This window comes from Xenopus laevis, chromosome 5L, assembly GCF_017654675.1.
Source record: "Xenopus laevis strain J_2021 chromosome 5L, Xenopus_laevis_v10.1, whole genome shotgun sequence".
In the NCBI taxonomy this organism is placed as follows: domain Eukaryota; kingdom Metazoa; phylum Chordata; class Amphibia; order Anura; family Pipidae; genus Xenopus; species Xenopus laevis.
Window position 1 is genome coordinate 156,910,318 of NC_054379.1, and position 17,562 is coordinate 156,927,879.

The 17,562-nt window shown below is 40.9% G+C and overlaps 1 protein-coding gene across 3 annotated transcripts in view; it reads right to left on the reverse strand.

The window, feature by feature from the left end:
• Positions 1-8,268: 8,268 nt before the first annotated feature.
• atad2b.L (ATPase family, AAA domain containing 2B L homeolog) overlaps positions 8,269-17,562 on the reverse strand; it is a 120,030-nt gene continuing 110,736 nt past the window's right edge. For 2 of the 3 annotated variants that reach the window (XM_018261584.2, XM_018261582.2), the window contains exons 26-28: positions 16,037-16,131; positions 14,528-14,656; positions 8,269-13,745 (exon numbers count right to left, since the gene is read on the reverse strand). In XM_018261584.2, coding sequence (XP_018117073.1) covers positions 13,704-13,745; positions 14,528-14,656; positions 16,037-16,131 — 266 coding nt within the window. In that variant the 3' untranslated portion in view covers positions 8,269-13,703. The remainder of the gene's footprint in view (positions 13,746-14,527; positions 14,657-16,036; positions 16,132-17,562) is intronic. The other variant, XM_018261583.2, reaches the window with a different exon arrangement.

A 17,562-nucleotide genomic window follows, 5' to 3' on the forward strand; every position in this document is an offset into this window, starting at 1 on the left:
CATCATATCTGTAGTTAATCAATACAAAATGTATACTCTACCCGTAGCCTGGAGATGGATCTTCCTCGGTTGTTGAGCTTCTCAGATATTTCACTTGTTATAAGCTATTTTTTTTGACAAACTGTTTATTGCCTTTTTATGTTCCTGCATTATGTTAAAGGAAAGCAAATTGTAGACCACAAACTTTATAGAAAACTGTTAGTCTTCCTAACAAATCTGAATGTTCTGCTACTGTACAATGACATGTAACACAAAGAGAAAGACAACACATATATATATATATATATATTATATTTATAACTAAAAGTTGTTTCGTATCAAATAGCTCCTTGCAGAACCCTAAGGACTTTGTTATGGTGTGATCTTCAGCATTGTTAGTGGGTTCCATACACATGATGGTCAAAAGCTTGAGGTGTTGCGTCCATCACATTTCTAGTTGCTGGAAAGGCTTTGCCAAATGCAGGGTCAGAATGAACGATCTTGGGGGGCATTATACATGGGGGACAAAAGTCAATCTTATTCACTGATGGTCAACCTGGGATGCTACAACCTAGAAGTTGTAGTAAAGAAAGCTTCAGATGGGACATGGCTGGCAGATTTTGCCCCTCTCCTACCATAAAACTGCCTGAGTGGCTGTTTTGGCCAAATGTAGACCCTACAGAACTGATTCCAACCTGCTTCTAAATGTTGAAAGTTATTCCTTACCCAAACAGCCTTGAGTTGTGTATACATCTTAGAAGAGAAGACACTAGGCGCATTAGAAGAGAAGACAATTATCTTTCCATAAAGAGGTAAGGTAACAGAGTAGCATTTTTCAGCATTGGACATCAGGACTTCATGATTTTCCAAGAAAACAGTGAAATGTTGCCTGGAACACCCCCGCTAAAAGCATTACCTAGCACTGTTTCAGCAGCTGAGAAACAGGGAAATCTGAAGGGCATTTTCAGAGCTTTCCAGAAAGGAAAGGTCTCCTGTCGGAGGCAAGATGAGAAAACCAGAAAGGAGATCTAAATGATGTTGTCCCATGATGAGTAAATTTTACCATTCTCTGAGACAAAATATGTATAATGTACTTACTTAATATATTTGTTATATATAAGAAAATGTAGCATTTTTTTTTTGTAAAGACAAATGGTCACTAAAAGCCAGAAAATGTCTACAAAAAGTCCATTATTCTTCCACAGGGTTCATATAGCAATTACCTAACCCTTATATCAACTTCATGTTACCCTCTTCAGGGACAATGGCAGGATTTTCACAGGGACAGATTCCACCCATTTCATAAAAATGAGGTCACATCAGGAATCCTGGCACTCGCCGATGCAGATTTAGCAAATTCTATTGGTTTTATGGGAGGCAGCAGCCAACTTACGATTTATTCTACCTATTGTTGAGTAACAGCACCGAGGTCAAGATTATAAACTGATGTGGACGTTGCTAAAAGGTAGAAGGGACATTGGTCCAACATTTCTGCTTCATCATTACATCATATTGATTCTTCTGTCTGGTCTTCTGCCAGTAATTCAAAAAGATTTCAACATCACATTGTGGTGTCCAGAAACGCCCATGATGTATCTGGCCTGTTCACCACTCAACCTCCCATAATTCACAGGACTGGCTATTTACAGCTTACATGTGGTGCAACCTGGTAGGACTCACCACCCAAAGGGCCATATAAACTTGGCTAAAACAAAACATTATGTATCTTTGTGCTTCTGATGTACAAAACCTTGGGTCAAAGTGCCAGAATTCCAGTCACCATCATACTCCCATTGTCCTCAGTCTGTCTAGTCACTGGTGAACGCTATGAAAGGCTGGTTCTTCAGCAGAAGACAATTTAATATGAACACAAAGCAGGTAATGGCCCCAAACATTGAATTCATGGAAACGCGCACTTCCAGTGACCTTCCTGTAAAAGTTCATGCAGATCAGGAGCGCGGCTCTTGGTTGGTTGGGAGAGGTCTCCATTATGGAAAGGATGTGTGGGAATGTAAATCTTTTGTATACATTTTTGTTCTTATTATAAGCATTCTTTGATTTAAATGTAAAATAAAAAAGCACAAGTGTATCAAGTACCTTCTAGGTCCTTCAAAGGGTGAACCTTCAGCTATAGGAGCACAAACTATAATCTGCCTGAAGCAGGCGATTTTTCAAGATGGTGTCTCCGGGTCTTTTACCTCCAAGGGAGGTCCTAGAATACAAGGAAGAGACTCCATACACACAACTCCACTTTAAGGTCACACATCGCCTCACACTGAAACAACTTCAACAATTTTCTGTGAATAATAGAAATACAGGGTTATCTGTAATGGTACTGTACATAGTTTATGTTAATGGTTAAGATCTTGTTATATTACAATAAATATATTTATAGACCTAGGCTGATGACTCGTTTTTTTCAACCAAAATGATGTTGGTTTAAATGGTAACTATACCCTTAAATTATATACCCGCCTAATGTTTCCATTAAGCAAATACAAAGGGGAGAACTGAAATTAGGGGAGAACTGAATCCAGAAATTGGCTCAGGATTCAGCCAAATCCCACGACTTTTTGAAGGTATCGTATTTGGCCAAATCCAGCTGAATCAAATGTGAATCTTTAAATTGTCCGAGTGAACAAGTCTTTTATTTAATTTGAATTAAACAAAAAAAACAAAACAAATAAAAACTGAAATATGTTGGCATGCTAGATGAACGACTAAAGGAGAGATTATAACTGTAACAAACCCAAAGTACGTGATTAGTGAACAAGTTTTTGTTCAAAGTCAAATCCGCTTTTTTAAATTTGGCTGAAATTAAAATATGTAAATTAGGGTTGGGATTCTCTATTCCCCTAAATATTTTGTGGAGGATTCAGCTTTTGGTCAAATCTTAAATTTATGAATTCAGTGCACGTCGAATACAAAATTGAGGACACAGTGGCCTTTTTCTGTCCCTAACTGGTATTCTGATGGGATATGAATTATACAGAGTTATAAAGATTTTTATAAGGTTAAAAATTCATCAGATGAGTTGATTTGGGGGTAAATATTTGATGTAAGAATTCACTGTATCCACTGTATATAAATCTACTTCTTTATTTTGGTCAGGCAAAGAGTAAGAGGCATCTATCAAAATTCTAATTTGTGTAATTTCAATGGGTTTTTTTCTACTTCTGAAAAAAAAAAAAAAACTTGAATGTATGTTTTATTAAAACATCAAAGGTTTTTTTCTACTTCTGAAAAAAACCCAAAAAACGTGAATGTATGTTTTATTAAAACATCTTAACATAAAATAAACTTGTGGCCAGTCTCAAATAATTTGTGGGTTTACAAGTTCAAACTAAACTTTAAAAAAAAAAAAACTTACATTTTGCCTAGGATGGCTCCCATTGACTTCTACATGACCTTGCATAAGTTTAGATACTGAAGTTTTACATTCAAGGTTTTTTTTTAGCTTAATAAATGCTTCATTTAGAGGTATAATTTGATTTTGTGAGTTTAAGGAAAAACCCAAATTCAAACGTTGATAAATCAGCTCCTAAAAAATCAATTCACGCTAAAGTTTCCTAGACTAAGAGAATTATTTATTAAAGGTCGAGTTAATTTTTACCTGGAAAATTTGAGTTCTCTGCGGTATTTTTCAGTCAAAACTCGAATTTTTCAAGATTTATTATACCCCGAAGCTGGAAATAGCTCAAATCAGAAAATTCAACGGCAGAGGATCTTTCTGCACCATTTGAAGAGGTTTGTAGCCTTCATGATGTTCAGGTTTTTTTTTTTTGGTATGTTTCGCTTGAAAACTCGATAAATTCATGTGATTCTATTTTTTTTTTCGCTGAAAATTCGATCAATTTGAGTTTTTCACCCCAAATTCACTAATTTGAGTTTTTTTACATTCAAGTTTATTCATAAAACTTTCGAGTTGTGAGTTCATCACTAAAACTCAACCTTTAATAAATAACCCCCTTAGACTCAGCATAAAGAAAACAAGATTAATCCTGGATATCACAGGCATCTCTAATGCATATATCTGGTAAGATATAATTTTGCAGAAATAATTACGGTATCTGCACATTTTTCGCTGGATAAGACCCATTATGTGTTGCAGTGAAACGTTCTGGGTGAAGCAGCAAAGTCGGTGTAACAAAATAAGAAGCACCTATTAGGATGGAGCTAACAAGAGCGAATAGCTAAAGGTGAGTAGAATTAATAAGGGAACGTACATCAGTGTGAAAGAGCCTTTAGCCTGGCTGGATTGTGATGGATTTGTCATGTTATTAGAGGGCTGCATTGTGACTCCTGGCATGTCTTTGGAGAGCCCACCAAGTATTCTGTGTAATTGGCCCCTTGACTTAATTGGGCAACATTTCAGCCTGGCTGCTGTTTGTACCCTGGCACCTGTTCCGCTGAGATCTGCCCGTGCCTGAAAGCTTCATTACACCATGCTGTGACCTTCTATTACTTTAAGTGAACAATCGCAGCATTGGGTTCCCTGGTGTATTAGAATCACTCGTCCCATTGCTTACGTTCTTCTAAGACTTCAGCACATCTATAACACTGTTGAAAGCAGTTCAAAGTCCCCTAGATATTGTGACTCACTAATAGGTGTTAATGTTCAATCACTTTCCACAAACCCTCCTGCCTAATTGAACAGGTGCATTTACCGATGACAATAGTCACAGGAGTGTTCTGGCCACTATGTGTATTTTTTCCCCCCTAAACGGCCCCCATGTGAAACCGTTGAAAATACAAGCACCCATTGAAGGTCAAAAAATTCATTCGAAGCTGTGTTTTTGGATCTTTCATAAATGTTGGTCAGAGACAGTGCTATGAAATGTCACATTTGTTCTTTTTGGGTGGTTGCTCTCGGAAGGTCACTGTCCATTGAGCTTTTGTTGAAGGATGTTTCGATGTTTGTAATGGTAAAAGATACTATGTCATTGAGTCCTGTCTATGCAGTCAGCTGGTTGCAGATCGGGTTGCGGATAAGGTACTTGCGGGTCGGGTAGCGGGTCAGGTTTAACAAATTGGTTCCGCACAGGACCCTAGCAAAGGATGCTGCAAGGAGATGTTGCCTCATTAACGTTTGGGTCAGTTGCTAATCCTCTTGGTGCAAGAGTCACTTGTAGACTATTGGGTACAGTTGATGTCACTGAAGATCAGAAAGTACTTTTCTATAGTTCTTAACTTCTTAACTACAAAATAAAAATGTTGGCGCTGCACACCAGATAGTATAGCAGGTTTTTTCCTCACCTTCAAGGCAAGTCCATACAAGATTTAATTTAACAGCTTGACATGATCCTGTGTTACGTATTATCATCTGGGTAGTAAGGAGTGGATCTTGGGTTTGTAGGCTAAAGCTTGAGACATTGGAGTGGTGGGCTAATTAGGGCTCATCTAATCATTGAAACCATGGATCAATGATAATGCCATATGGGCACTCCTGTAGACTGTAGTAATGTCATGACATAGTGAATTACCCAAATAAAGATCAAAGAATGACTGGGGAAGATATATCAAGACCACTTGGCAACCATAAAACATCACTGCTTAGAGCCACATCCAGCCCATCTTCAGGAGAATTCCTCCTCTAGGTCTCTGGTTATGGACTGAGGAACTGATCAAAGTAGCATTTATTGACTTCTATTCTAGGAGCACAATCAGTTGTGTCTAAGGGTGCAACATGCAGCCCCATAGATATGTTTGGGAGTCTATAGTATAAATACTAGAAGCATATTTATGCGATTGAGCAAGATTCTGGGAGGCCCAATGGCAATCACTGGCTCAGGTCCCTCTTGCCTTCAATTAGAGCAGTGGGCAGGGTAAGAGTATTGCCCAGAGGGGCCCTGGTGCATATTGGGTGGCATTGACACTATATCGGTTGCTCTCTCAGGGCTTCATGTTCTTATTCCCTTATTGAATCCTCTGCAAGATGAGGTTGTGTTAGACCTTCATAAAGTCTTGGGTAGTATTTGAGTAAATAGTATTATTTAATGGTTCAAATGATCATTCTAATCCAGTCTATTGTTACAGGGAGGTGTCCCCTTTATTACACATTATAAGTAGAAATAAAGTTGCTTTTCATCCCCCCCCCATGAGATTTGTCTCAAGATGAACGAATGTCTATTTTCCAGACGACATCACAGTGTAACTATGCCGCTCCGTCGCGGCTATCGAGAGCCTGGGAGACCCGTGCCAGCCATTGTTCCACTCAGCGCATATTTGATGAACTCCTTTAAATCAGCCACATACTTGACATTTGAATAGAATAATGAGATGAGACTGGTTTGAATGCTGAACTAAAGAAATACTTTGCAGGAATGAAGTTCTCACTTTTTTTTCTGTTCAAATTCTCAGCCCAGTGTCAGGCTGAATCAGGCTACGTGCCCCCCTGCTGTCACAAGCTGCAGGGGGGAGTCAAAATAAAATAAAAATGTTACTATAAAACACATGTAAACAGTCCTGCAATGGATCCCTGGGAAATCAGTGAAGATGGCAGTGTGGAGCTCAGAGCAAAATGCAGGTATGGGACCTGTTATCCAGAATGCTCGGGACCTGGGGTTTTCCAGATAAGGGATCTTTCTGTAATTTGGATCCCCATACTTCTAGTCTACTAAAAAATAATGTAAACCCAATAGGCTGCTTTTGCTTTCAATAAGGATTAATTATATCTTAGTTGGGATCAAGTACAAGCTGCTGTTTTATTAGAGAAAAAGGAAATCGTTTTTTTTTTTAAAAATTGGATTATTTGAATAAAATGCAGTCTATGGGAGACGGCCTTTCCGTAATTCAGAGCTTTCTGGATAATGGGTTTCTAGATAACGGACCCTATACCTGTTCCCTTGTGGGGAGAGGGATACAAAGCATTGGCTGTACTCGTGTACTTTTTGGAGCAGATTTATCAAAATGTGAGTTTAAAGCTTCATAAATAATGGGTGAAAGTTAAAGCTGAATGCAGTTCTAAAAATCCCATAGAAAGAATAGAACGTGTATTTTTATTTATGAAGCTCTAAACTCTTTTGATAAATCTGCCCCTTCTTGTGTGCAATGATCCAATTATAAATTATAGGGAGTCTGTAGCCCCGGAGGAAGGCCCCATAGGCATAAAGGTCTGGGCAGGACTACGGTGGTTCCTCAAACTGGGAAATCAATGACACTTTACTATCATCTTGTTCTACTTCTTACATAAAGTACCCTCCATTTTAACCTCCTTGGACACTTCACGTTGGGTTTAACACTTGTGCACAGATTAGGCAGGACCAGAACTAAGGGTAGGCAGAAGAGGCACGTGCCTAAGGCACAGCGGTGGGGGGCGCCAGTCACTAGTGATGTGCGGGTCGGGATTTCCCCAACCTGCACATGCCGCCACTAGACCTACCACCACCTGCCTGAGCCCGACTTCCTTTTATAGACCTGTGCTGACCTGCCCCACCGATGATCTCACAAAAGGGGCGGGTTAAGCAGGCACAGCGTCTATAAAAGAAGAACCAAGAAGTCGGAAGCTGGCATTTGACAGTGGAGGGCGGGGAAAGAGCAGGAGAAGAGCCGCCACCCGCAGAGAGGAGTGCAAGGTCGGCCCAAACCCGACCGCCCCACAGGTGGGTATCAGGCCAGCCCGCACATCACTACCAGACACACACTTTTTTTATTAACATGTAGCACTGTAACTTCTTCCATCACTTACCCCTAGTCCTGACCCATGTCCTCTCACTGCCGCCTCTTCATGTAGTAGCCCAGGTCACGCCGTGGTCTCATGCACAAGTGCAGGTGGGGGGGGTGAGGTGGCCAGCCGGGTTACCTAGGGCACCCAGCCAGTTTGGCCCTGATATTGGGGTACCAGTTGCACTTTATGAACTCCATAGAAGTCATTACAGACGGTAGAACCCAAAGGATAGCTGGGCCAATATTAACTGCCAACTCGGTCAGTCCAGACTGGGTTGGTAAATTACTGGCCTGGAGGACCTTCCTGACATCCTTCCTTCCCGGTGAGGACTGGCCAGATATCAATCAAGCAGAGAAGAAAATGCTTGTGGGTACAACTATATTAATTCATTGATGGGGCTCTGACAGGTTTATATAGGCTCCAATTATGGCCCATTTGGCAGAGTGCAGAACATACAGATTAGAGCTGTATCTCACCCCTTGGTTCCCGACTGCCGAATTCCAACCCTTCGCTGCTGATCAGTAGCAGGTTGACTAGACCCCCACGTACTTTGTACAAGTTTAATCAAGCCCAAACCCATGCCTCCAACACATAAGCCTACAAGATGAATCCATTCACACGTATTTTCCCATCTTATCTTTATTCAAGTATGTCACAGCAGTTATATTACAAATTACAGTAATTTTTCCAAAAAATTCAATGTCAAAAATTCTTAAATAACTTACTTTAAGTGTAATGAATAAAGTTGCAAAAGCAATATAAAGGGAGAGGGGTAACGAGAAAAAACAAAAAAAAACCCATGGGAATACTAGCGACGGATGGTGAAACCCAAACACTACTGAATGAATATACCGGATGCCTTGGAGAGTCCATAGATGTACACGAGCTTAACAAAAAAAAATTTAAATCTCAAAATAAAAAAAAAAGTACAAAAGATTAAGGAATAATCCCAAACAAATTCAAGCTTATTGTGATCACAACAGAAGGATGGTAAGCTCCTGCGCCAAGCTTCCAAGATGCCAAGAGAACAGCCATAGCAAATGGGGAGAGGAAAAGACAGACACATAAATAAGAGACATACACTTATCTAAAAAACACATTGGCGCGTGAGAAAACCAAGTAACGATACAAAGGAAAGTTGGGGGTGGCATTCAGACATTAAAGTAACACCGGCGCTTTATATCCATCGCAATTACTTTTACGTAACGATGAACGCAGCAAAGTTCCAAATCAGCTCTGCTGGCTGGGGCATGCTGGGAAGTTTAGATCCCCAACTGGCGGAACACCTAATCTCTGCTGTTAATAGAGAGACAGAGAGGAAAAAAACACATTTAATAACTTCAGCAAACTTATTTCAACATTTAAAAGAATTTTAAAACCTGTCCTTGACCCACCAAACACCCAGAGGGCAGGGTGAGGGATCCCAGCCTGAGGTGCTGAGGGACCGACCCCCGACACAAAAAACACCTGTGCTAAATTATACTGATCCACTTTCACACCAACAGGGATACCCCAAAGACGTGGCCTGCTGAGACACTGTGGAATGGTTTTCTAAAGTGATAGAGTCACAGGTTCCCCGCATTCCATTTCCTAAACCAAGACAAAGTGATCCAGGCCAATACTTGTGCCATGCCAGAAGGTGACCTTCCCAAGTAGCCATGAAGTCACATGAAGACGCAAGAGATTTAGAGCAAAATGCACCAACTGATTGTTAGGCAACAAGAGGGCAGGACCCAACTATTAAAGTGGCCTAATGTAAGTTTCCCATAAATGCCTGGTAGTGTATGACCTGTATTTTTGTGTTTTCAAAGGGTAAAGTTGGCCACAGACAAACAGATATCATACGAAACAAATGTCCGCACGATATTCGGTGTGTGAATTGTGGGAGACAAGCCGACTGATAATGGCTGAAGACTTTGATATTGATTGGCTCATGGATCGGGCTGGCTGTAAAATTTTGATTGGTCGCCTTTGAAGGCACTTGAACATTGGCCATTGATAGTGCTGAATCGTCAGATACAGGTAAAAGTCTATTGTTTCTACCTGTATATCAGATGATTCAGTGCTACAAGTCTTTCTTGGGAAGATCTTTTCCAGGAAAGATCGTAATTGTAACATCTATGGCCACACCTAAAACTGCCCTCCCAGCTGACTTTTACTGAAATCGCCTGGAAGCTATTGGATCGGCTTGTCTAAGGTTTCTTTGAAAGAGCTCCGTACAATTGGCTAAGACTCAAAAGCAAGTTCAAATCAAGTCTATGGGGGGCAGTCACAGGACTGGATCAACTAAAGCAGAAGCAATGTCCTCTGCTCCTGTGTGTACAGCCCCAGATCAAATCAAATAGACACCACACAACTGGGTACCGAGCCTGGTACAAAGAGAAAACATTTAACAATACGAATACAATAACATTTCCAGGAACAACCAAAATGGCAGCTTCGGCTCTCTGGGAATTAAGTTGTCCGCAATCTGTGCTGCCATTTTGAAAACAATCCGAATGTGCTTAGAGAGAGAGAGTGAAAGTCCAGTTGTGGATGTTATCCTGCAGTACAGCACGCCGGGGGCTCTCACAGCAGCGGGGGGTGACAGAAGGCTCTTGTACAATAACTAATCTTTATGGATTTTCGGTTTCGTGGAAATGTTACGGTCGGCTGAGCCGTTCCGCTGTGAGAAAGGACCGCGCAATGTTTTCATTTCTCTTTAGGACATCAGACTCGTGAAATGGAAAAAAGTGGGGGGATTTTGGATGTATATTGGCACAGTAGGAACCCATTACACGGCCGGCTATTCATACGGAAATATCTGTACAATATATATATATGATGTTCGCTGAAGCAGAATATTTCTAGAAGAACATTTCATTAGGGAAGAGGTAACAAAACTTTTCATTATTAGCACTCATGAGGAAGGGGCTGAGGTTTTACAAGCAGCTTGACTGTAAAAAAAAAAAAAAAAAAAAAAATGGACGCCAACCGCAATGAGCCGTTGCGACTACCACCAGCATCCTCCATTGGTGCGGGGGATTCTGGGAGTCACAGCTATAGACCGACCTGGTTCAACATCCCGGCTCTAAATAAAAACATTATACGGGATGAATCAGAAAGACAACAACGTCAGAAAAACGAGCAAAAGAAACAAGTGAAATCTATATGTATATACAGGAACAAAAAAAACATTTCTATAGGTCCCCACCCTGCCCGCTCCGTATCCATTGTGCTCACAATTGACACTTACATGGGTTTATTTTCAGAAACAGACCAGTAAAAACAGCAGCTCACTCCCTCACAACTATTAAAAAGACACTTTTTCTCTCTTTTTATTTTTTAACCTTTATTAACAAAACTGGCCTCTTCTTCAGGGTTTCAAGGCCAGCGACCAACAATTAAAAAAAAAAAAATCTCCTTACAAAGTCTGTGACCGTACAAAAAAGTTTGTATCCCAAGACGCGAGCGCAACTAAACTAGCCTTAAACACATGAAACGGGAATAAATAGTTTTTGTTTTTTTTAAAAATGCAGCAAAAAACCTGAGGTCTCCAAAAGAACCCATCATGCCAGGAAATTCCCTCAAAATATAATCTAGGTTTTGTTTTTTTTTTGTTTGTTTTTTTTCATTCAGAAAAAAATTGAATACATTTTTTTTTCTCCAAGTACAAAAGAAAGTGGTCAAGACGAGGTTATTTAGTCAACCAGCCGAGAATCTCATTGGGAAACTAGTTTTATCAGTCAACTACAATTAATGTACGGGGAGTAGAGGCTTCCCAGGCCTAGTTCACACAATGTACACATGTAATGCAGCTGCTTCTATAGGCCACATTGGTTTGGCTGCACACACACACAGGAGTAAACATGGAAGGTGAATGAACGTTCAGGGTGTCCAGTTTGTTGCCCAGGCTGCTACAGCCATTGGCTTTCAAGCAGGGCTACACAACCATTGGGGTATAAAATTCAAATGTATGCCTGGTTGCTAGGGTCAGAGGCCGTTGCAAACACTGAGCAATTAAAAAATATACAAACAAAATACAGTTCTACACATCCCTGCACCAACTTTGGCTTTGGGAGGAATTCTGCCCGTGATTACAAGCAACGTATGTGCCGATGCCACATCATTTTCCATGGAGTGTGCTCAGCCCCATGGGCAAGGAAAGGGGGTATAAACACACACCGTAACAGTTATACTGAAAGGGAAGGGAGTTTTGTAACTTATTCTTGCTTTGGGAATACTGGTCAGTATATTGGGAAGGGTACAGGAGACACTTCACACCGACGATGCCTCGAAAACAAAAAAAACAACCATTGTGCTGTGGGTGGAAACCTGTTAAAGTTGTGCCATGGATGAAATGAATTCCATGCACCCCTGACAGCTGCTGCATACAGAGATCGATGTGTGAGTTTGGTTTCAAATGTAATACACTTAAAGGTTTACAGACACTTCTTGCCTAATCGCAGCGTTCAATCCCCGATATAGAAATGCTCCTACGTTAAGTCTTTTTAAACTCCGACACTTCTCCCTGCAGTGTGTGCTTTCTGTTCTGTAGTTTGTCAAGGGCCACGACTAAGATTGTGGCAGAGGCAGTGATCCGTTCCCTGGCAGGTGCACTCCCTTTATCAGCAAGACTCACAAGTGTATGAGACAAAAAAAAAAGTCTCTGCAAACCAGGTACGCTACAAAGCAGAAAGCACAAACTGCATGGACAGCTATGGATGCTTCAATCTATTTACCAACACACACACGGCTTGTTGACTAAACCTGATTCCGCAACGTACTGACCATTATAAATCAAGAATCCCGAGCTGAAATTAGTTTAGATGTGCCAATATCACTATAAAACACTAGGAGAACCCACACAGTGTAGCTGGCCTTGTCACTATGAATTAATATTCACCAAATAGAAGAAAACCAACTGTACCTTTATAGAATTCCAGCAACCAAATAAACCAAGTCGGTACAAAGAGGCACACGCAAGCTTTATCTGCGTCCTAAGAGAAGCAATAGCATCTCCTAGTAAGTCCTCGATTAATCGAATTAAAACCACAGTGGATAAACACAAAAGTGGGAAAATGATGTTCCATGAAAGACAAACAGCTCCCAGGCTCCTTAGTACAGAGGCCTGGACCTTCTCGGCTCTAATGGGTGAGCCCGTTTGGATCAGATGAAACAAAAGATATTTGTGATATTATCCAGCTGAAACAGAAGACAAGTTATTGATCTTGCTATTCAGCTAAAATATGGACACCCTAGTGTAGGAGAGGGACATATGGGACCCTCTTCACCCTTCAGAACACGCAATGCCCTGAAACCAAATCAAGCAGCAGACATCTCCATTAATGCCAAAAACGATCTTCCCGTTCCATACCCCAAGTCAGATTGTTTCACTAGGCAGAGAGCTTTAGTGGCAACAAGACACCCCTCCCAGGCTACCCTTAAACAATACAAACCATCCAATATACTAGGTTAGCATTAAAAAAGTAAAAAAGGCACAAAAGGGGCAGCCATGGAAAGAGAGTGTTTCATATTCAACCACAGCCCCGCACTGTGTCCCATTCTGTTTGCCGCACAGCACATGCCTGAAAGGGAGGATGAACGGGAATGGATGTAGGTGTAGTCAGAAAAAAACATGAATACAAGCGTCCGGTTACTTCTTTTATCTGTGATCCGGGTTAGCTCTGTCTCTCCTCAAATAAGTGAGCCTTTTTCTGAAGGTTTAGGTGGTGCCACAGGAGAAGTGGAGAAACAAGAGCGGATGGGGTTTTCTGGTCTACCCCACATTAGCACCACTAATCTTCAAGATGTGGGATAAAGGGTTTTTTTGTTTTTTTTTGTCCTTGAGGAGAATGGAGTTCTGTTTGGTTCTAGTAGGCTGGTTGGCATCAGGTACCTGAGACAATAGCACCAATCTTTTTATTTTTTTTAAACAGTTGGGGTGGGGAGAGGTCAAAACGATGGAGAACGAGGCTCAGAGGCCAGCTTGGTGCCACTGAAAATAAATATCTGATAGCTCAGAGGGCTTGCTCTCCATCGAGCAGTTAGAAGATGAACCCAGCTGCTTGGGCAACTTTCACAGGAATGTTTCAAACATGTGAACTGTTCGCTCCAAGTCCTGCAAAGAAAGAGAGAGACATTCAAGTTGTGGGACTAACTTCTTTACGAGGATCTGGGACACATATAGCTGCTGTTCCTACTGTAGCTCACTAGACTTCTGACTTTCTAGACCAGCGATGCCCAACCAGTGGCTTGTGAGTAACATGTTGCTCACTGACCCCTTGCTCTCAGTGACCTCAAAGCAGGTGCTTATTTTTGAATTCTTGGCTTGAAGGCAAGTTTTGGTCGCATAAAAAAACTGTTGTACTGTCAATTAAAGCCTATTGTAGGCTGTCAACACAGGGGCTACCAAATAGCCAATCTCAGCCCTTTTGAGCACCTCCACGAACTTTTTTCATGCTTGCGTTGCTGCCCAGTTATTTTTATAGTTGATTGTGGCTCACTGATAAAAAAGGTTGGGGACCCCTGCTGTAGACATTAGAATGCCATTGGCCATGGAAAAAAAACATCCCATCTAGAGGATACTCCTATTTTAATCTTTATCTGACATGGCAGAGACATCAAAAACCTCTTACTCTCCTCTCTATTCAGTATCTCGCCGTTTCCTGTTCTACAGACTGTCCTGATGGCTTTGTGAAGATGGGATCCAGTTCTGTCCATGGCAATAGAGAATAATTCTTCCCTGATCTTCAGCTGTAGTACAAACTCAAACCTGCTCGCTTTACTTCATGCTAGATCTGCCCATGTCGGAGTAACACAACGGAACTGCATGTGCCAAAAATGTTGCATTGGTTGTCATTAAAGAGCAGAAAGAAACAAGACAACAAAGGAGACACTCACCTCGACTAGCTTAGTTTTGTCGTACTCCTTCCTGTGCAGGTAGATACACTGGCTGAGAAGCGAATACCACCGTTCAAGCTGGTCAACCGTTGAATTGTGGCTTTTTTTCACCAATACATCGAGAAGTTTCTAATGAGGGAACACAGTATTAAAGTCCACTAGTGGGAACAAACAACAACTCCTTTCACTACTTTTTTGTTTTTGTTGCCTCTTTTCTATTTAAATGAAGTTAATGATTTAGTTCTGTGTCCCTTCAGCCTAAAGTAACTTCCTTGGTACCACAACTGCATTGTGACGTCGCTTTTAACAGAAGTGCTTGGGGTTCCGTCACTAGAAGTCACTTGGCTGAACAAGGATATAAATTTAAGGCTAAGAGAACACATCATAATGTACCAAATGTTGAGATGCAAAGATCAGCTTTATTGGTAATTATGACGGTTTTTTGGAGTTTTGTGGCAGTCAATGCCATAAAAGTGAAAAACAGAATTTGGCCAAAAATCGGCTGAATCCAAGTGTCTGGCCGAACCAAACATGGAATTCAAAAATGTCTTAACCATGTGCGCTTTCAACCTTATCCCCATAATTTAAATGTGCAAATTAAAGTTCGGATTTGGTCCGGGATTCAGCCGAAACTTTCACAAAGGATTCAGGGTTCGACCAAGTCCTAAAATTGTGGATTCAGTGCATCCCAATCTCCCATAGACTATTTTAATCAAATAATCCACATTTTTAAAAATGATTTCCTTTTTCTCTGTAATAATACAACAGTACCTTGTACTTGATGCCAACTAAGATATAATTAATCCTTATTGGAAGCAAAACGATCCTTTTGGGTTTATCAAATGTTTTAATGATTTTCTAGTAGACTTAAGTTATGGAGATCTATTGGGTTTACATTATTTTTTAGTAGACTAGAAGTATGAAGATCCAAATTACAGAAAGATCCCTTATCTGGAAAACCCCAGATCCCGAGCATTCTGGATAACAGGTCCCATACTTAGGTCCCATACTTAGGTCCCATACTTAGGTCCCATACTTAGGTCCCATACTTAGGTCCCATACTTAGGTCCCATACTTAGGTCCCATACTTAGGTCCCATACTTAGGTCCCATACTTAGGTCCCATACTTAGGTCCCATACTTAGGTCCCATACTTAGGTCCCATACTTAGGTCCCATACTTAGGTCCCATACTTAGGTCCCATACTTAGGTCCCATACTTAGGTCCCATACTTAGGTCCCATACTTAGGTCCCATACTTAGGTCCCATACTTAGGTTCCATACTTAGGTCCCATACTTAGGTCCCATACTTAGACCAGTCTCAAGAAATCCCAATAGACAGATAGACATTCGATGAGAAAAATCAGCCATGGGTGAATTTCCCAAGGTTTTCTCAGAGACTGAAATGCCTCGGCTTATAAAAGTGGAAGAATAACTGCAAATCATTTTCACAATAAATGACAAGCATTGCCTGTGATCTTAGAATATGACCGATTGGCCGGAGCTGTACCTTAAGTCTCTTGTGATCTACGACTAAGGGAGGCTCAGGGTCCGGCTGATCTTCCAACACCTGCTCCTTGTGTGCTGTTCTGACCGATTCAGCTGCTGGAGAAATAGAAGAACTGCATTAAATCAACATCTTAGAAAACACACAACAACAGTTTATGGTTGGAACTGGAGCATTAGCACAAATGTATGAAAGAGTTGCTGTTTTCTTGAAAACTAAGTAGGCTGGGGTACTTCTTGGCTACTCAAATAGTTGGAGAGAGGAGGCTTGTAATGGATCCACATACACAAAGTGCCTCCCTCAGTAGTTGAACTCCCTACCTTGTGGAGGTAACCTTTAGTTATCTAACTTTTTATTCAGTAGCTCTCCAGTTTGCAATTTCAGCAATTGGGTCCAAATTCCCCTAGCAACCATGCACTGATTTGAATAAGAGTAGAATATGAATAGGAGAGGATGGAATAGAAAGAGAATAAAAAGTAGCAATAAAAATACATTTGTAGCCTTACAGAGCATTTGTTTTTATATGGGGTCAGTGACCCTCATTTGAAAGCTGGAAAGGATCAGAAAAAAAAGGCAAATAATTAAAAAAACTATAAAAAAAATAAATAATGAAGACCAATTGTAAAGTTGGCCATTCTAGAACACATACCTCCCAACATTTAGGAAAAGATTTGGCGCGTGCAGTGTGCTGACATTTTAGCTACACCCCCTAATTACCATGTTCATTGTACATAATTTGGCAGGTTATGAAAGTTTGAACACATTTCTGTGGTTTTTATATGTTATTATATTTTTCCAAATGAAGGTGAATTGCCCTTTAAACTGTGTCTAACTTCTTATCTTATCAGGCTGTTACATATGAATGTTAAGTATCTACTCTGGGCTGTCTGCCAAGACACAAAGTTAGATACTTTGTATCTGTTTCTGGCTGTTCAGTGCAGCAGTTCAAAGAGAAACACGGGACTTATTAGTAAAAATCCGTGACAGTGGGTTGAGCTTTTAAAAGTGGGACTGTCCCGTTCAAATGGGACAGTTGGGAGGTATGAAAACATACTAAAAGTAAATTTTTTACCCCTTTAAACCAATCAGACAAAATAGAGGGCACTTTAGAAATATCCCTGCCACAGCGGAGCTTACAATCTAAGGTCGCTATCCCATTCACGTACACCAGGGTCAGCTTTATCAGGAGCCAATTAACCTGCCTCTATCTATTTGGAGTGTGGGGGAAACCAGGACACCAGGAAGAGACCCATGAGAATGAGAACACTGGGAGAACAGGTTTGAATCCCGGACCCATCCACTGAAAAGCAGCAATTCTTCCCAGTGCACCTCTGTGTTGCCCACTAAAAATATGAGGGTCATTTATCAACACTGGGCAAATTAGCCCAAGGGTAGTAACCCATGACAACCGATCAAATTGCTGCATTCATTGTTCTACTTGCAGCTGGCTTTAAAAAGCTAATAGGTAACTGCCCTTGAGCAAATTTGCCTGGTGTTGATAAATGAGCCCCACTGTGACACTCACATTT